Source organism: Bombina bombina, chromosome 2 (genome assembly GCF_027579735.1).
Source record: "Bombina bombina isolate aBomBom1 chromosome 2, aBomBom1.pri, whole genome shotgun sequence".
In the NCBI taxonomy this organism is placed as follows: Eukaryota; Metazoa; Chordata; class Amphibia; order Anura; family Bombinatoridae; genus Bombina; species Bombina bombina.
In genome coordinates, this window is record NC_069500.1 from 1,062,499,178 (window position 1) to 1,062,520,554 (window position 21,377).

At 39.6% G+C, this 21,377-nt stretch overlaps 1 protein-coding gene across 1 annotated transcript in view; it reads left to right on the forward strand.

Moving 5' to 3' along the window:
- The window catches only part of NAA15 (N-alpha-acetyltransferase 15, NatA auxiliary subunit), a 430,544-nt gene that overhangs the window by 98,949 nt on the left and 310,218 nt on the right, over nucleotides 1–21,377 (forward strand). Inside the window, exons 8-10 of the mRNA XM_053703678.1 lie at nucleotides 1,249–1,344; nucleotides 1,450–1,556; nucleotides 17,837–17,909. Coding sequence (XP_053559653.1) covers nucleotides 1,249–1,344; nucleotides 1,450–1,556; nucleotides 17,837–17,909 — 276 coding nt within the window. The remainder of the gene's footprint in view (nucleotides 1–1,248; nucleotides 1,345–1,449; nucleotides 1,557–17,836; nucleotides 17,910–21,377) is intronic.

Genomic DNA, 21,377 nt, shown 5'->3' on the forward strand with positions numbered 1-21,377 from the left:
TTTTAACACAAATTTTAATAACTGCTTGGGATCCTATTAGCTTATTTAGTGCCCTCTTTATTTTCTCTTAAACCCATAATTTGTAAATAATGCACATGGTCCTGTTTCCATACTTCTTGGGAGAAACATTTTACTATTTTTCTAGTTTTGTTTTTGTTATCTGACTCTTTTTCCAGACTCTTGTGTCCTCTTAAAGTGTAGGTCCACTTTGATGAATTAGTGCCCGGTTTTTAATAAACCTATTAAAAACAAGGGCACTTTAATTCATCAAAATTGACATTTCACACGTTTTCTTCAAAAACGTACCTTTTAATCCTGAATGCCGCTCCAGCGATTCCCCCGGCCGTCGGAAGTCTCTGCAGACGTCGGAAATGACGAATCAGGCTTCCTCCAATCACAGCTTTCCCCCCGGGGGAATCTTGGCCTGATGCAACTCTGTGATTGGAGGAAGCCAAATTCGTCATTTTGGATCCGCGAAGACGGCTTACGACGGGCTGAGGAAGCGCTGGAGCGGCTGCCAGGATTAAAAGGTAAGTTTTTGAAGAAAACAGTAAAATGTAAATTTTGATGAATTAAAGTCCCCTTGTTTTATAGGTCTTTTAAAAACCGTGCACTAATTCATCAAAATGGACCTTCACTTTAAATGTGAATTCTCATTCGTTTTGTTACAGACCTAATTTTCTACAATCCTCTCTTACTTCATTTTCTCTAACTACGAGAAGAAACAAACCACTATTTTTGTACCCCGTTATCTCTATTCAAAGCCTGAGTAACGGCAAATAAAAACCTCACCCTTCCGGGTGTTCTTCTGGTCTAGCACTCTTGTTGGTTGTCTAAATGAATATAAAATTCAAAATGAAACTTTCATAAGTCAGAGCTTGCAATTTTGTTAAAAAAAACAAAGGCTTTCCAGTTTACTTCTATTACTAAATTAATTTAATTCTCTTGATATTCTTTGTTAAAGAGCATTCCTAAATAAGGCTCAGGAGCATGCATGTGTCTTGATCATTACATGGCAGCAGAGTTTGTAACAATGTTCTAAGTACTCAAAACACGCACTCCTGAGCCTACCTACGTATGCTCTTCAACAAAGGATACCAAGAAAATTAATTAAACTTAGCAAAAAAACAGAAATACTACTAATAACTGTACAAAACAGAGCATTTTATATAAGCAAGAATGTCCCCTTTTTCATTTGTATTTTTTAAGCTTTTTATGCTAATGACATATCTCTTGTGTTTTTTTTAGCCAGCATGGAAGAGAGACTAAAAATCTATGAAGATAGTTGGACAAAATATCCAAGGGGGCTGTTGCCAAGGCGGCTACCTTTAAGTTTTCTTTCTGGTGTGTAAAATTGTATTTTCTTTTCATATGTACTTCATGCATGTCAGTTTGTTTGGCACCGTAACACACTAAGGTGTAAATCACACAGTATGGTATCTCTTTCAGGGGGAAAGTTTAGAGAATGTCTTGACAAATATCTAAGGATGAACTTTAGCAAAGGTTGCCCTCCTGTCTTCAACACCTTAAGGTCATTATATGGTGATAAAGAGAAGGTAAGTAGCATTATATGACTAATGCAGAAGAAAACCAATAAAATATAGAATGTTTCCTTCTAAGAACATTGTTAGTGTTCTAAAATTGTGTTTGTGTTTTAATTTAGAGGGGGGAAAAGTTTTCTACATTTTAAATAAACCCTAATTTTTTTCCTCATCTTAAAAGGGACTGTAAGTTTTTTCCAAGATGTTACATGATGCTGCACTTTGTACAGCATTATATAATATAAGGATAGCCTTTCCTATGAAAAAACAGTGCTACATGTAGTTTAATGGCACGATCGTGCGCCAAGGAGGGGGGGCAAGTGGGCACATTTAGTGTGCATCTTGCTACCATGAGCTCACTCGGCTGCAGAGAATAAGAGGCAGTGGCGAGACAACAGTAGTGCAGCATGGTTCTCATCCCGTAGTCTCGGCTGCTTCCTCTTTGCAGCGCAAGTATAGACAGTATCACTGTCACTAGGAGACTGCAGAGCTGTACTAACAGTGGCTCCCACCTCCTTCCCACATCAGCCACTAGCCTGAGAACCACTGTGACGTCACAAGGAACTGCTGTGAAATGAGTCTGGGCTGTGCCATTGCAGTGAGAGAGGAAGTTAGCATAAGCGTAGCCTAGCTTGCTAATAAACGGCCTGCACTACCATACACAGGACAGAACAGCACTAGAGGCAGCCCTTCCTCACTGCAGTGGTGCAGACCTGGATCCATTTGTATCCTCTTCCTATTAAGCTCTAGAACAATACAATCCCAGAGTTGTTGGTTACCCTGAGCCATGTGGGCATGCGCAGCATATTTTAAAATGCAGAATATGATTAATAGCGGGAACATTTGACAGGAATATGACAGAGTCTGAACCTGGGCAGCAGCAAGACGGTAATCATTTGGAGATTTTATCTGTGATCATGTAACATGTAACATAACAATAACAGATGTTATTGGAATAAATGGACAACATACAATTTTATCAATCTTGCCAGTGGAATGAAGATATATATACAGGTATATATACAGGTAGCCCTCAGTTTACGCCGGGGTTAGGTTCCAGAAAGAATGGTTGTAAATCGAAACCGTTGTGAATTAAAACCCAGTTTATAATGTAAGTCTATGGAAGTGAGGGAGATAGGTTCCAGGCCCCTCTCTAAAATAATCACACAACACAGAATATATAATTAAACTAAGTTAAATGAACAAAAACATTTGCTAAACAGCATTATAAACCTAATAAAATAATCACACAACACAAACTTCACTTGCATTTTTCTGCAAACAGTTCTTTCTATGCATTCCAATCTGGACTGATTTATTGACAGGAAGATCTTGTTCCTTTGAAATCTGCTCGACAGCTCAGGTGTGGTTAAACTAATTAATTTCAGCTTGCTTGGCTTTGCTGCAACAAAAGCGGACAGCTCCACCTACTGGCTATTATTTTAATAAATGCACTGCTTCTCAATGCTTTTCAATAGCAGTCACATGACTGGAAAAAAAGGTGTTTATTCTGAAACTGTGTAAATTGAACCGTTGTTAAACGAGGGCCACCTATGTGTGTATATGTATATATATATATATATATATATATATATATATATATATATGTGTGTGTGTGTATGTGTGTATATATATATATATATATATATATATATATATATATATATATATATACACACACACACACCGTAGCAGAGATGTGCACTCTCACCTTGAAAACATCTACCAGGGTGCTAGTAGATAATTGTAAACAGCATAGAAAGAAACTTGCACTCGCTGGATTTTTTAAAACATATTCTACTGTGATCGTGTGACGTTTCGGGGATAATATATCCCCTTCCTCAGGCGTGTGTGTGTATATGTGTGTATATATATATATATATATATATATATATATATGTGTGTGTGTATATATATATTTCTTTCATGTAATTAGCAAGAGTCCATGAGCTAGTGACGTATGGGATATACATTCCTACCAGGAGGGGCAAAGTTTCCCAAACCTCAAAATGCCTATAAATACACCCCTCACCACACCCACAATTCAGTTTTACAAACTTTGCCTCCGATGGAGGTGGTGAAGTAAGTTTGTGCTAGATTCTACGTTGATATGCGCTCCGCAGCAAGTTGGAGCCCGGTTTTCCTCTCAGCGTGCAGTGAATGTCAGAGGGATGTGAAGAGAGTATTGCCTATTTGAATGCAGTGATCTCCTTCTACGGGGTCTATTTCATAGGTTCTCTGTTATCGGTCGTAGAGATTCATCTCTTACCTCCCTTTTCAGATCGACGATATACTCTTATATATACCATTACCTCTGCTGATTCTCGTTTCAGTACTGGTTTGGCTTTCTACAAACATGTAGATGAGTGTCCTGGGGTAAGTAAATCTTATTTTCTGTGACACTCTAAGCTATGGTTGGGCACTTTGTTTATAAAGTTCTAAATATATGTATTCAAACATTTATTTGCCTTGACTCAGAATCTTCAACTTTCCTTATTTTTCAGACAGTCAGTTTCATATTTGGGATAATGCATTTGATTTAATCATTTTTTCTTACCTTCAAAAATTTGACTCTTTTTCCCTGTGGGCTGTTAGGCTCGCGGGGGCTGAAAATGCTTCATTTTATTGCGTCATTCTTGGCGCAGACTTTTTTGGCGCAAAAATTCTTTTTCCGTTTCCGGCGTCATACGTGTCGCCGGAAGTTGCGTCATTTTTTGACGTTATTTTGCGCCAAAAATGTCGGCGTTCCGGATGTGGCGTCATTTTTGGCGCCAAATAATGTGGGCGTCTTATTTGGCGCTAAAAAATATGGGCGTCGCTCTTGTCTCCACATTATTTAAGTCTCATTTTTCATTGCTTCTGGTTGCTAGAAGCTTGTTCTTTGGCATTTTTTCCCATTCCTGAAACTGTCATTTAAGGAATTTGATCAATTTTGCTTTATATATGTTGTTTTTTCTCTTACATATTGCAAGATGTCTCACGTTGCATCTGAGTCAGAAGATACTACAGGAAAATCGCTGTCTAGTGCTGGATCTACCAAAGCTAAGTGTATCTGCTGTAAACTTTTGGTAGCTATTCCTCCAGCTGTTGTTTGTATTGATTGTCATGACAAACTTGTTAAAGCAGATAATATTTCCTTTAGTAAAGTACCATTGCCTGTTGCAGTTCCTTCAACATCTAAGGTGCAGAATGTTCCTGATAACATAAGAGATTTTGTTTCTGAATCCATAAAGAAGGCTATGTCTGTTATTTCTCCTTCTTTTTTTTTTTTTATTTAAATATTTATTTGACAGAGACAGAGAAGATTATTACAATTTCGGTTACCAAGTATAAAAACATGTGTCACAGTGAGTATACATAGTGCATAAAAAAAACATATGGATTAGTTTTTTTTTTTTTTTTTAAAAAAGAGAAGGTATCTATACATCATTCAAATTTATATAGTGCACTAATAATTATAAAAGTGAACATAGAGAAATGCGTAGTGTAACCAGATAAACCTTTATACAATATCTAGTCTTTCTTTGTCTCTGGAGTTTCCCCCTTTTATCCCTCCCCCATTAGAAAGAACAGAACAAACCATAATAACAAAATAAAACAAAACACAACCATACAGAACAAGAAAAGAAAAAGAGAAAAAAAAAAAAAAAAAAAAAATAAAATTAAAAATTTTTATTTTTTATTTTTTTATATTATATCATTACTTCATAACAGAAATAAGGATCCTCCCTCCCCTCTCTCCCCCCCCCCCCAAATCATCTCACTCGGCATCCGTTGCCCATTCTTCCGGAAAGCGGCCCCCTAGGATGTTAAGCTGAACAAACTCTGAATTTCTGAAAGGTTTGATTATTTTATTTTGTTGTAAAGGAGGCAGAGATTTTACAAAGGGTTCCCATTTTTTAAAAAATACTTCTAGGTATTTATCTTGCGGGAATGGTATATTATACTGTTCTGTTATAAGTTGATTGCAGAGGGCCATTTTAAATTGGGCCATAGTAGGTGCCGAGGATGCTTTCCATGCCTTAAAAATGAGACTACGTGCTGTTAGTATAATAGTATTTATCAGACTATAGTTCTTAGTAATGCCCTGGTACTTCACCAGAAAGAAGATTTCTACTGGGGAAAAGTTATGATTCAGCTTTAAAACCACCATCATCCAGAATGCAATCTTTCCCCAGTATTGACCTATTTTGGGGCAGCTCCATAAACAATGGAATAGGTCCGACCCTATAGATGAGCATCTGGGGCATGGCACCTTACTTTTATACCACTTAGAGAGGACCGCAGGTGTAAGGTATCTCTGCAGCCCAATTTTCATCTGTGATTCCCTCCACGTTGTCGGGACCCAGCTCTGCTGGATTATTTTGAAACTCCCAACAATAGTCTCCTCATCAATTTCTGGAAATAAAGTAGACCACCTAGCAATCATTTCATTAATTTGCAGATTTGAAGCTTTCTGATTTAGCACTAAATATAAGGGGGAGATAGCGTATATTCCTGCCGCATAGATGATAATCCTGGGCTGTAATTCACCCAGAGTCCATTCATTCCCATGTTTCCTGTTCAGCTCCCAGAGAAGATGCCTAACTTGAAGATAGGCATAGAATTCTCGCGCCCCTAAAGCAAATCGTGTCGCAATTTCATGGAATGTGACTGGCTGCCCTTCTGTATCTCGAATTTGACCCAGGGTCTGAAGGCCCTTTGACTCCCAATCTCTAAATATCTGATTATAAATACCAGGGCTAAACTCTGGATTGCCCACTATAGGTAAATATTGTGAGACATGAGGCGGGATTCCCACCTCTGTACACAGTCTTTGCCAGGCTACAATGACGTTCTTAAAGGTGCCTAGGTAGAATATATTAGAAGGCAGGGACGTAAGGGGCAATGCAATAGAGCCTTTAACTTAAAGGGGGCTACAGCCTTAGATTCCCAAGTGAAAGATGTAATCTGATCCTTCTCCGTTAGCCAATCTAAAGCAAATCTGGCTATAATAACCAGGTTATATGTCTGAATGTTAGGAAGTGCCAAGCCAGCTGCTAACTTAGAATTCATAAGCTTAAGAACGGAGATCCGTGGTCTCTTGCCATTCCAAAGGAATTTGGAGCAAGCTTTATTATATATAGTAATATCTCTTTTGTGTAAAAACCACGGAATATTTTGCAATATATAGAGGAGTTTTGGAAAAATCACTGACTTAATCAGGGTCACACGAGCGGTCAGCGAAATTGGTAACCTAGTCCAGTCCTCGAGCTTTTTCTTGCAGGAGTCCAGCACAGACCTATGATTTAGGCTATACCAATCTTCCACGTTTCTAGATAAACGTAAACCCAGATAAGTAATCTGGGAAACTTCTTGAAAGGGATGCTTCACCCGTGATACTAAGTGTTTATGTATCCACATTAATTCCGATTTTGAGGTATTGATCTTAAATCCGGATATTTCCCCAAACTCTTGGGTTATCCTCTGTAGGATAGGCAACGATACTTTAAGATTAGATATAAATATAAGGAGATCGTCTGCGTATTGGAGAAGCACCAGTTTCTCCCCCGCCCATGTAATCCCTTCTAGTTCTTGTCGTAATCGGATAGCTAAGGGTTCTATACTAAGATTAAACAGGAAAGGTGAAAGCGGACAACCCTGTCTAGTCCCTCTGAATAGACCAAATCGTTGTGTAGAAGTATTATTAATAATCACCGCAGAGGAGGGGGTACTATAAATCAGGCGTATGTAGTTGGTAAAAAATCCTGAAAACCCAAAACGTTCCAACGCAAAGAATAGATGATCCCAACTGACCCTATCAAAGGCCTTCTCGGCATCAACCGTAAGAATGGCCCTGTCTATATTGTCGCCAGATTCTGCAATTTTGTATTTGTTAGAGAAAGATTCGAGCAAAATCAGAAGTTTCCTCGTATTCTTTACGGGATTGCGTCCAGGCATAAAGCCGGTTTGATTCTCATGAATTAGCTCGCCCATAAAGGGTTTCAGTCGTGAGGCTATGATAGCTGCTAACAGTTTATAATCAGTGTTCAGGACCGAGATAGGTCTAAAGGAGCTGGGTTGCTCAGGGTCCTTACCCTTTTTTAGAATCAGCAAAATATTTGCAGAAGCAAAGAGAGAAGAACATCGAGTGTTCTCTGAAAAATAAAAATTGAATAACTTAGTCAATATAGGTAATACCTGTGGTTGTAAAATTCTGTAGTACTCAATAGGAAGAGCATCCGGGCCGGCAGCCTTGTTAGATTTCGCCTTCTTAATTGCCCATGATATTTCCTCCTCCGTAATGGGAGTGTTAATAATGTCTCTGGCCTCTAAAGCCAGACGTGGTACTTTGATCTTGCTCCAGAATGCCTCTTTCTTATCTACATCAAGGGGATCTTGTTCATACAAAGTCTGGAAGAATTCAGAGAACACTCTTTCAATATCTGGGTGGTTCGTATATCTCTTATCTCCATGTTTGATAGCGGTGATAGCCTGTCTAGGCGAAAAATTCGCTAATCTCGCTAAGAATTTCGCCGATCTGCCCGTGTAACCCCCGTATCTAGCTTTCAATCTAATTTCTTCCTGGGCACTAATCTGTTTCATGTGTGTGTCTCGAAGAGTCTTAGCTGTAGTGTAGGCCTCCCAAGTTTCTCTGGTATGTTTACTGACATAGGCTCTATAAGCGTTCTTAACGCGATTAGCTAATTGTCTAGTCACTGAGCTACAATGTTTTGACCAGAAGCGTGTATAAGATTTAATCTCTCCGCGTAAGACGGCCTTGGAAGCTTCCCAGAATGTCTCAATTTTATCCATATAATTGCCATTATTATTTTGGTAATCTGCCCACTTCGATCGTACGTGTTGCTGAAATTTTATGTTATTACATAGATGTCTGGGGAAGGAAATATAATTTGTTCCCGACCGCATCTGGCTAGTGTCAAGCTTTAGTATAATAACAGCATGATCAGAGATAACTATATCTTCGATTCCAGAGATCCAATTTCGGCCAAGCATTGTTTCTGATATCAGAAAATAGTCAAGCCGGGAGAATGAACGCTGGACATGAGATACACACGTATAGGTACTATCGTCCGGGTTCTGTACCCGCCATAAATCGACCAGGCCCAGATGCGAACATAATTTCTGAAAGATGCGTACCTTCCTGCCTCTGTTGATTAAAGCTCTTTTATTAGAACTATCTAAAAGGGGGTCAGCTAGCAAGTTAAGATCTCCTGCAATAATTAGATTTAATCCAATAAATTTATGGAGCTTTACGGTCAGAGCTGACCAGAATGTATGGTCAATTTGATTGGGTCCATATATGTTGCAAATTATATATCTAATATGCTTAATTCCTATTTCAAGTATTAAAAATCTCCCTTCGGGATCAGCCTCCATATTAATTATATGATAATCCAATCTCCGGTTTATCAATATTGCGACCCCCCTCTTCCTTGAAGTGAATGGAGCTGCTACCACTTCCCCTACCCACTTAGATTTAAGTTTGGTTGTTTCGGTGTTATTAAGATGTAGTTCCTGTAAGAGAACTATATTGGGGTTAAATTTCCCCAAATGTTTTATTATAGCTTTTCTTTTAATTGGTGAATTAATACCCCCTACATTCCAGGATAGTAACTTAAGATTATATGCCATCAATATTATTTACATTCCATGATAGAAACTTAAGATTATATGCCATCAATATTATTCAACTTACTAGCCCCTACCCTCAGAAGGTGCTCCATAAGTTCTAAAACATAACTGGGGACCGCTGTCCGGAAGGTGACAGTCAAGACAGAAAAGGGGGCGGAGGGAGGAAGAGAGGGAAAGGGAGAGGAGAGGAGAAGAGAGAGAAGGAGAGAAAAAAAAAAAAAAAAAAAGGGAAATTTTTTTTTTTAAAAAAAAAACCACCATTACTATAGCTAACATAGATTGCACTTATGAAAACCATATAGCCTGCCAAAAAACATCTCATGTTAGTTAACTGATTAAGTTCTAAGATAAAAAAAAGCATATCTTTAATATAATTCGATACGTGATCAGGGTACCCCTGATTCCCTACAGAAAGTCTCTGCCTCCATAACATTATTAAGTGTGTGTGTATTACCATCTTTATGTACAATTATCTTTGCGGGGTAAATCAATCTAATATCGTAGTTCTCCCTCCATAGTCTCCCATAGAAAAAAGACATGTCTCTTATTTGCACTTGTGAAAAACATATAGCCATCAAAAACATATCTCTTAATAATTAAATGTTTAAATTCTAAGATCAAAAAGCATATCCTTAATACAATTCGGTACGTGGTCATGGTATCCCTGTTTCCCTACAGAAGGTCTCTGCCTCCATAACATTATTGAGTGTGTGTGTATTACCATCTTTCTGTACTATTAGCTTTGCGGGATAAATCAGTCTGATATTGTAGTTTTCTTTCTGTAGTCTCCCATAAAAAAAAGACATATCTCTTCTCTTAGTTAGTGTTTCAGAGGAGAAGTCTTGGAACATTAGTAGTTTATGGGGGCCTACGGAGAGAGCGCCACATTTCCTGTAATGTTTGAGATATAATAACTTGTCTTGGAAGTTCACGAACTTAAAGATTACTGGCCTGGGTCGTGCGGCCTCACTGTGCTCACGCCTTTGACCTATCCTATGTACTCTCTCGATCAAAAAGGGAGCAGCAGGAGCCGGAATCTGTAAAGCCTGGGGTAGTATAATGGTGGCAAAATTCATTAAGTCTTGAAATTCAGGGGACTCAGGCAGACCGATCACTTTAAGATTATTACGTCTCGATCGGTCCTCAAGGTCCTCCACCTTGGCCTGCAAGGACGAAATGATTTTGCTATGAGTGTCCATTGTAGGATCCGTTACATTAAGTCTGTCCTCTAGATCCGAGATCCGATTCTCTATTTCCTCAAGTCTTGAGGAAAACTGCCTAACCTCTAAAGTGAGGTTTGATATCTCACTTCTGATCTCCTGCTTGATCATATCGAATTGAGGTATAAGTAATTTAGCAACTTCAGCTGCAAATTCTGGCATATTAATGGGAAAGGGATTGGGGATACTTTTTTCCAGTGGGGAGACTATACTGGAGTCCAGATTCCTGCTGCCCCCTTTTTTGTCCCTTGCTTTAGGAGGCATATTGGAGGGTGAGCTTTTTGGATTAATGTATTTGTCCATGGACAGGACGTGACTGTAACTTGTCTGTGCTCTGACAGTTACTATCTATATAGCTTAAAGATAAGGGAGACAACTCTGAATTCTCAAACAAATACTTATAGTGCTCTAACCAATTGTTACTAGATGATAAATTTCATGTAGCAACCCTCTATATTATATGTGTAATACAATTGGTACAAAAAAAGAAAAAAAATATAGAAAAAAAACAAAACAAAAAGAAAAAAAAAAACCCCAACCTGTGCTCTACAAGTGATATAGTGTTTTTTATTTCACTTACACTCCCAAAGTTCCCTGGAAATTTAATTTTTATCTAGAATACTATGTTTTCTGAAAACGCTGTTCTCAGTTTCTAAACTCCTTCTGGTGTATGTTACAGTGTCGATTTAAACCTCATAATACAAGACTTTTAGCTATACAGATAAATATAGAATAGGGAGATATAAAAATTGTAGATAGATATTTTTTTGGTATATAGCCACCCCACAAGGAATTACCTGCCCCAAATTAAATTTGCAATAATTTGTAGTTAAAGGTTGAACTGAAGGGAATATCCTTCAATGCCCTAATATTTAGTACTATTAACTTAAGAATAGCTTTCCGGTGAGAGAATGAATTTATCAAAGCCTGTGTGGCATACTGCCCATTTTATATCATTTATCTACCATGCATAGAAATCAACCTCAACACTCTCTAGCACGAGTTAACTGTCAGCAAAAGAAAATCTGTAAAAATCAGCCCCTTATGTTTTTGCCTCAGATAACACCGCAAAGCAAGTTACTCATATAAGTGCTCATCTCCATACTCTTGCTTCCAGGGGAAACAAACCCTTCTGCTTAGACCTATGATGCTCAAAAATTAACAGACCTGTGGAGGACCAGCAAGATATATTATGCACATTTAGATGAAATATGGATCCCAGTCCTACCAACCCCAAATTGAGTGTCATTGGCCCCAATCTCAGTCCATCATCCCCAGTTCAATATTACAGTAGCAATTTGCACAGTCCATTGAGGGTGTCAGTGCAGACAATAAATCCAGCAAGTGCTGAGACTATGTACTGTACTCAGCAGGACACCCGGACAAACCTGTATGATGAGCAAGCATTAAAGTACCTTTTTTTTTTTTTTTTTTTCCGTCGGCAGAGAACCGATAGACAAACCTAGATGGAGTTCCTCGGGGCAGATATCTGGAGCCTCCTTGAGATCTGTACCCACTCGATCGTCATAAGATGCGACCTGCCAGAGCTAGGAGAACTCTGGCTGCACTCCGGATGAGCAAATACCTGCACGGTAAACCAGCCTGCCCGCACTGAAGCGGGAGTCAATCATGCAGCCGCCCAAGCCAATCTTCTTCGCTCTTCTTTTGCTCCGGGGACAGCCTGCAAGGAAAAAAGAGCGCCAGCCAAGCGGTAGCCAAGTCCGCTGTATGGAAACGCTTCCAGTACCTCACGATGGGGGAGGAGCTAATACTTTGGCAGCATGCCCATCCAGGGGGCTCAGATTCGGGCTTCTTGCCACTCTCAACTCTCATCCAGGGAGAGGGACTCCGCTCACATGCTCCCAGTATTCTCTGGTGTACTCGCAATACCGGAGTCTTTCGTGATGCAGGTCCAGGCTTGGTGGGGACAAGAAGAGCCTTCCGCTCGCATGTAGCAGCTGCTCTGCCAGGTGAGTGCTGCGGCAGCGGCTTAGTATAACCTGCCTCCAAAACGTGTTGTTTATAAAGAAACCAGTCTTTGTGCAGGTAGGCTCAGGAGGTTCTTTAGAAAACGGAGTTTGGGTAGCAGGTGCATTAAGTAGGTAGACTCGTAGCCACAGATATACAGCTCTGCAGAGCGTTAGAAATGCTTATCTGACAGCGTCTCATTCCAATGTTTGCAGGCCCATGTAGAAATGGTGTGCACCAGCCAGCGTGCACTCCTAGGCTGCAAAACGTTAACTTCCCATGCCGGACCAAAGTCCTGTAGCCCAGACCTATGCGTGGCCAAGGGCAAAAAAGGCATCTGTTGGTGGTGTATTAGGCCTCACACAGAGGTGCGTAGCTTCCACAGCACCTGCAGCTACCTGCAGCTACCTGCATGCTCCGCCTCCAACAGGAAGTCTACTGTTATTTCTCCTTCTAATAAACGTAAAAAATCTTTTAAAACTTCTCTCCCTACAGATGAATTTTTAAATGAACATCATCATTCTGATTCTGATGACTCTTCTGGTTCAGAGGATTCTGTCTCAGAGGTTGATGCTGATAAATCTTCATATTTATTTAAAATGGAATTTATTTGTTCTTTACTTAAGAAGTATTAATTGCTTTAGAAATAGAGGATTCTGGTCCTCTTGATACTAATTCTAAACGTTTGGATAAGGTATTTAAAGCTCCTGTGGTTATTCCAGAAGTTTTTCCTGTTCCTAATGCTATTTCTGCAGTAATTTCCAAAGAATGGGATAAATTGGGTAATTCATTTACTCCTTCTAAACGTTTTAAGCAATTATATCCTGTGCCGTCTGACAGATTAGAATTTTGGGACAAAATCCCTAAAGTTGATGGGGCTATTTCTACCCTTGCTAAACGTACTACTATTCCTACGTCAGATGGTACTTCGTTTAAGGATCCTTTAGATAGGAAAATTGAATCCTTTCTAAGAAAAGCTTATCTGTGTTCAGGTAATCTTCTTAGACCTGCTATATCTTTGGCTGATGTTGCTGCAGCTTCAACTTTTTGGTTGGAAACTTTAGCGCAACAAGTAACACATCATGATTCTCATGATATTATTATTCTTCTTCAGCATGCTAATAATTTTATCTGTGATGCCATTTTTGATATTATCAAAGTTGATGTCAGGTTTATGTCTCTAGCTATTTTAGCTAGAAGAGCTTTATGGCTTAAAACTTGGAATGCTGATATGGCTTCTAAATCAACTCTACTTTCTATTTCTTTCTAGGGTAACAAATTATTTGGTTCTCAGTTGGATTCTATTATTTCAACTGTTACTGGTGGGAAAGGAACCTTTTTACCACAGGATAAAAAATCTAAGGGTAAAAACAGGGCTAATAATCGTTTTCGTTCCTTTCGTTTCAACAAAGAACAAAAGCCTGATCCTTCATCCTCAGGAGCAGTTTCAGTTTGGAAACCATCTCCAGTCTGGAATAAATCCAAGCCAGCTAGAAAGGCAAAGCCTGCTTCTAAGTCCACATGAAGGTGCGGCCCTCATTCCAGCTCAGCTGGTAGGGGGCAGGTTACGTTTTTTCAAGGAAATTTGGATCAATTCTGTTCACAATCTTTGGATTCAGAACATTGTTTCAGAAGGGTACAGAATTGGTTTCAAGATGAGACCTCCTGCAAAGAGATTTTTTCTTTCCCGTGTCCCAGTAAATCCAGTAAAAGCTCAAGCATTTCTGAATTGTGTTTCAGATCTAGAGTTGACTGGAGTAATTATGCCAGTTCCAGTTCCGGAACAGGGGATGGGGTTTTATTCAAATCTCTTCATTGTACCAAAGAAGGAGAATTCCTTTAGACCAGTTCTGGATCTAAAAATATTGAATCATTATGTAAGGATACCAACGTTCAAGATGGTAACTGTAAGGACTATCTTGCCTTTTGTTCAGCAAGGGAATTATATGTCCACAATAGATTTACAGGATGCATATCTGCATATTCCGATTCATCCAGATCATTATCAGTTCCTGAGATTCTCTTTTCTGGACAAGCATTACCAGTTTGTGGCTCTGCCGTTTGGCCTAGCTACAGCTCCAAGAATTTTTACAAAGGTTCTCGGTGCCCTTCTGTCTGTAATCAGAGAACAGGGTATTGTGGTATTTCCTTATTTGGACGATATCTTGGTACTTGCTCAGTCTTTACATTTAGCAGAATCTCATACGATTCGACTTGTGTTGTTTCTTCAAGATCATGGTTGGAGGATCAATTTACCAAAGAGTTCATTGATTCCTCAGACAAGGGTAACCTTTCTGGGTTTCCAGATGGATTCAGTGTCCATGACTCTGTCTTTAACAGACAAGAGACGTCTAAAATTGATAGCAGCTTGTCGAAACCTTCAGTCACAATCATTCCCTTCGGTAGCCTTATGCATGGAAATTCTAGGTCTTATGACTGCTGCATCGGACGCGATCCCCTTTGCTCGTTTTCACATGCGACCTCTTCAGCTCTGTATGCTGAATCAATGGTGCAAGGATTACACAAAGATATCTCAATTAATATCTTTAAAACCGATTGTTCGACACTCTCTAACATGGTGGACAGATCACCATCGTTTAATTCAGGGGGCTTCTTTTGTGCTTCCGACCTGGACTGTAATTTCAACAGATGCAAGTCTCACAGGTTGGGGAGCTGTGTGGGGATCTCTGACGGCACAAGGAGTTTGGGAATCTCAGGAGGTGAGATTACCGATCAATATTTTGGAACTCCGTGCAATTTTCAGAGCTCTTCAGTTTTGGCCTCTTCTGAAGAGAGAATCGTTCATTTGTTTTCAGACAGACAATGTCACAACTGTGGCATACATCAATCATCAAGGAGGGACTCACAGTCCTCTGGCTATGAAAGAAGTATCTCGAATTTTGGTTTGGGCGGAATCCAGCTCCTGTCTAATCTCTGCGGTTCATATCCCAGGTATAGACAATTGGGAAGCGGATTATCTCAGTCGCCAAACGTTGCATCCGGGCGAATGGTTTCTTCACCCAGAGGTATTTCTTCAGATTGTTCAAATGTGGGAACTTCCAGAAATAGATCTGATGGCGTCCCATCTAAACAAGAAACTTCCCAGGTATCTGTCCAGATCCCGGGATCCTCAGGCGGAGGCAGTGGATGCATTATCACTTCCTTGGAAGTATCATCCTGCCTATATCTTTCCGCCTCTAGTTCTTCTTCCAAGAGTAATCTCCAAGATTCTGAAGGAATGCTCGTTTGTTCTGCTGGTAGCTCCGGCATGGCCTCACAGGTTTTGGTATGCGGATCTCGTCCGGATGGCCTCTTGCCAACCGTGGACTCTTCCGTTAAGACCAGACCTTCTGTCACAAGGTCCTTTTTTCCATCAGGATCTGAAATCCTTAAATTTAAAGGTATGGAGATTGAACGCTTGATTCTTGGTCAAAGAGGTTTCTTTGACTCTGTGATTAATACTATGTTACAGGCTCGTAAATCTGTATCTAGAGAGATATATTATAGAGTCTGGAAGACTTATATTTCTTGGTGTCTTTCTCATCATTTTTCTTGGCATTCTTTTAGAATACCGAGAATTTTACAGTTTCTTCAGGATGGTTTAGATAAGGGTTTGTCCGCAAGTTCCTTGAAAGGACAAATCTCTGCTCTTTCTGTTCTTTTTCACAGAAAGATTGCTATTCTTCCTGATATTCATTGTTTTGTACAAGCTTTGGTTCGTATAAAACCTGTCATTAAGTCAATTTCTCCTCCTTGGAGTTTGAATTTGGTTCTGGGAGCTCTTCAAGCTCCTCCGTTTGAACCTATGCATTCATTGGACATTAAATTACTTTCTTGGAAAGTTTTGTTCCTTTTGGCCATCTCTTCTGCCAGAAGAGTTTCTGAATTATCTGCTCTTTCTTGTGAGTCTACTTTTCTGATTTTTCATCAGGATAAGGCGGTGTTGCGAACTTCTTTTGAATTTTTTCCTAAAGTTGTGAATTCCAACAACATTAGTAGAGAAATTGTGGTTCCTTCATTATGTCCTAATCCTAAGAATTCTAAGGAGAAATCGTTGCATTCTTTGGATGTTGTTAGAGCTTTGAAATATTATGTTGAAGCTACTAAATCTTTCCGTAAGACTTCTAGTCTATTTGTTATCTTTTCCGGTTCTAGAAAAGGCCAGAAAGCTTCTGCCATTTCTTTGGCATCTTGGTTGAAATCTTTAATTCATCTTGCCTATGTTGAGTCGGGTAAAACTCCGCCTCAGAGAATTACAGCTCATTCTACTAGGTCAGTTTCTACTTCCTGGGCGTTTAGGAATGAAGCTTCGGTTGATCAGATTTGCAAAGCAGCAACTTGGTCCTCTTTGCATACTTTTACTAAATTCTACCATTTTGATGTATTTTCTTCTTCTGAAGCAGTTTTTGGTAGAAAAGTACTTCAGGCAGCGGTTTCAGTTTGAATCTTCTGCTTATGTTTTTCATTAAACTTTATTTTGGGTGTGGATTATTTTCAGCAGGAATTGGCTGTCTTTATTTTGTCCCTCCCTCTCTAGTGACTCTTGTGTGGAAAGATCCACATCTTGGGTAGTCATTATCCCATACGTCACTAGCTCATGGACTCTTGCTAATTACATGAAAGAAAACATAATTTATGTAAGAACTTACCTGATAAATTCATTTCTTTCATATTAGCAAGAGTCCATGAGGCCCGCCCTTTTTTTGTGGTGGTTATGATTTTGTATAAAGCACAATTATTCCAATTCCTTATTTTATATGCTTTCGCACTTTTTTTTATCACCCCACTTCTTGGCTATTCGTTAAACTGAATTGTGGGTGTGGTGAGGGGTGTATTTATAGGCATTTTGAGGTTTGGGAAACTTTGCCCCTCCTGGTAGGAATGTATATCCCATACGTCACTAGCTCATGGGCTCTTGCTAATATGAAAGAAATGAATTTATCAGGTAAGTTCTTACATAAATTATGTTATATATATATATATATATATATATATATATATACACACACACACACACACACACACACACACACACACACACACACACACACACACACACACACACACACATATATATATATATATATATATATATATATATAAAACTGCTGCGCAGAAGAGGTTGGCTTTGCTTACAAGACAAGTTTAGTTTTTGCTGCCATGTTATATATTTTGAAAAAAAATGTTTTTAATAGGAAAGGCTATGCTTACGTTACATAATTTTGCACATAGTGCAGAATTATGTAACATCTTGGACAAGGTTTACTGTTACTTTATGTAGTGTATGATTTACATTGGTATTGTGTGCTGTTATTGTTTTACAGAACATAGATCCTCTAATCAACATGTTTTATGCAGAACACTCTTGCTCTTCTTCCTCTGCAGGGATCTTGTAGTATTTTTTTCTGCTTATTTATATACTCAAGTTAATGAAATTTTTTGCTCTTTCTGAGGAACACTTATCTCTTCCAGGTGGAGATTATCGAAGATCTAGTAGTTGGTTATGAGACATCTTTAAAAAGTTGCCGGTTGTTTAACATTAATGGTGAGTACAAACCTAGTTTTTACTTATAAAAAGAGTGAGTATGGTTAACCCACTATTAACAAATGTATAAAAGTATTAATAGGTGGAAAAAATTTAAATTACAGATATATTTTAAGCCTATCATCTGCTGAAACACAATAAAACACAATCATATCCCTGTTTATATGAAGAGTAAGGAGCTCAAGATGTATAACTGTCTTTCTCCTGTTAAGTGTAGTCAGTCCACGGGTCATCCATTACTTATGGAATATTTCTCTTCCTAACAGGAAACTGCAAGAGAATTACCCAGCAGAGCTTGCTATATAGCTCCTCCCCTCACCTGTCATACTCAGTCATTCTCTTGCAGCCTAACTAGATAGGAAGCTGTGAGAGATCTGTGGTGTTTTTTTAACTTAGTTTATTTCTACAATCAAAAGTTTGTTATTTTTAAATGGCACCGGAGTGTGCTGTTTATTCTCAGGCAGCTTTAGAAGAAGAATCTGCCTGGGTTTTTTTCTATGGTCTTAGCAGACGTAACTAAGACCCACTGGCTGTTCTCATCTGAGGAAAAGTGAGGTAACTTCAGAGAAGGGGAATAGCATGCAGGGCCCCCCTGCAAATGAGGTATGTGCAGTAATTTATTTTCTGAGGAATGGAATTGACTGAGAAAATACTGCTGATACCATTGTAAAGTAAGTTCAGCCTTAAATGCAGCGATAGCGACTGGTATCAGGCTGATGAGTGTGTGTGTGCACTGAATGTATTTTCTAAGGAATGGAATTGACTCTGAAAATACTGTAAATACTGAAATAATGTTTGAGCCTTAACTGCAGTAAAAGCGACTGGTAGCAGGCTTGTAAATAATAATACATAACTTTTAAATGTATGTTTAAAACGTTTACTGGCATGTTAATCGTTTTTTGTGAGGTACTTGGTGATAAAACTTATTGGGGCTTGATTTTTACCACATGGCCATTTTTGTTTTCTGCATAGAAACAGTTTCTGAGCTTCCCCACTGTTGTAATATGAGTGGGAGGGGCCTATTTTAGCGCTTTTTTGCGCAGTAAAAATTCAGTCACAATCTGTCTACTTCATCCTCCATGATCCAGATCGTCTCTAGAGAGCTCAGGGGCCTTCAAAATCCATTTTGAGGGAGGTAATCAGTCACAGTAGTCCTGTGACAGTGTATTTGACTGTGAGAAAAACGTTAATTATATAATTGTTATCCGTTTTTGGGTATTAAGGGGTTAATCATCCATTTGCTGGTGGGTGCAATCCTTTGCTAACTTAATACATTTACTGTGAAAATTTGGTTGCTATAACTATTTTTGTTCATTGTTATTTCAACTGTGTCAGTTTTTCTGTGCTTCTTAAAGGCACAGTAACGTTTTTTATATTGTTTGTAAATTAATTTTGAAAAGTATTTCCAAGTTTGCTAGTCTCATTGCTAGTTTGTTTAAACATGTCTGACTCAGATGAATCTCTTTGTTCACTATGTTTAAAGGCCAATGTGGAGCCCAATAGAAATTTATGTACTAATTGCATTGATGCTACTTTAAATAAAAGTCAATCTTTACATGTAAAGAAATTATCACCAGACGACGAGGGGGAAGTTATGCCGACTAACTCTCCTCACGTGTCAGTACCTGCGCCTCCCGCTCAGGAGGTGCGTGATTTTGTGGCGCCAAGTACATCAGGGAGGCCCTTACAAATCACTTTGCAAGACATGGCTACTGTTATGACAGAAGTATTATCTAAGTTGCCAGATTTAAGAGGCAAGCGCGATAGCTCTGGGTTAAGGATAGAGCGCGCGGATGAGATGAGAGCCATGTCAGATACTGCGTCACAGTTTGCAGAACGTGAGGACGGAGAGCTTCATTCTGTGGGTGACGGATCTGATCCAGGGAGACTGGATTCAGAGATTTCCAATTTTAAATTTAAGCTAGAGAACCTCCGCACATTGCTAGGGGAGCTATTAGCGGCTCTGAATGATTGTAACACGGTTGCAATTCCAGAGAAATTATGTAGGTTGGATAAATACTATGCGGTACCGGTGTATACTGACGTATTTCCTATACCAAAAAGGCTTACAGAGATTATTAGCAAGGAGTGGGATAGACCTGGTGTGCCTTTTACCCCTCCTCCCATATTTAGGAAAATGTTTCCTATTGACGCCACCACACGAGACTTATGGCAGACGGTCCCTAAGGTGGAGGGAGCAGTTTCTACTTTAGCTAAGCGTACCACTATCCCGGTGGAGGATAGTTGTGCCTTTTCAGATCCAATGGATAAAAAATTAGAGGGTTACCTTAAGAAAATGTTTGTTCAACAAGGTTTTATTTTACAGCCCCTTGCATGCATTGCGCCTGTCACTGCTGCGGCAGCATTCTGGTTTGAGTCTCTGGAAGAGGCCATTCGCTCAGCTCCATTGGATGAAATAATGAACAAGCTTAAAACACTTAAGCTAGCCAACGCATTTGTTTCTGATGCCGTTGTGCATTTAACCAAACTTACGGCTAAGAACTCCGGATTCGCCATCCAAGTGCGCAGAGCGCTATGGCTTAAATCCTGGTCAGCTGACGTGACTTCTAAATCGAAATTGCTTAATATTCCTTTCAAAGGGCAGACCTTATTCGGGCCCGGTTTGAAAGAAATTATTGCTGACATTACGGGAGGTAAGGGCCATGCTCTACCTCAGGACAGGGCCAAATCAAAGGCCAAACAGTCTAATTTTCGTGCCTTTCGTAACTTCAAGGCAGGAGCAGCATCAACTTCCTCCGCTCCAAAACAGGAAGGAGCTGTGGCTCGTTACAGGCAGGGCTGGAAAGTTAACCAGTCCTGGAACAGGGGCAAGCAGGCCAAGAAACCTGCTGCTGCCCCCAAGACAGCATGAAGAGAGGGCCCCCTATCCGGAAACGGATCTAGTGGGGGGCAGACTTTCTCTCTTCGCCCAGGCTTGGGCAAGAGATGTCCAGGATCCCTGGGCATTGGAGATCATATCCCAGGGATACTTCCTGGACTTCAAGACTTCTCCTCCACAGGGGAGATTTCATCTTTCAAGGTTATCAGCAAACCAAACAAAGAAAGAGGCGTTTCTACGCTGTGTACAAGACCTCTTACTAATGGGGGTAATCCACCCAGTTCCGCGGACGGAACACGGGCAGGGATTCTATTCAAATCTATTTGTGGTTCCCAAAAAAGAGGGAACCTTCAGACCAATCTTGGACTTAAAAATCCTAAACAAATTTCTAAGAGTTCCATCATTCAAAATGGAGACTATTCGAACCATCCTTCCCATGATCCAAGAGTGTCAGTACATGACCACGGTGGACTTAAAGGATGCCTACCTTCACATACCGATTCACAAGGACCATTACCGGTATTTGAGATTTGCCTTCCTAGACAGGCATTACCAGTTTGTAGCTCTTCCCTTCGGATTAGCTACGGCTCCAAGAATCTTTACAAAAATTCTAGGATCACTTCTGGCGG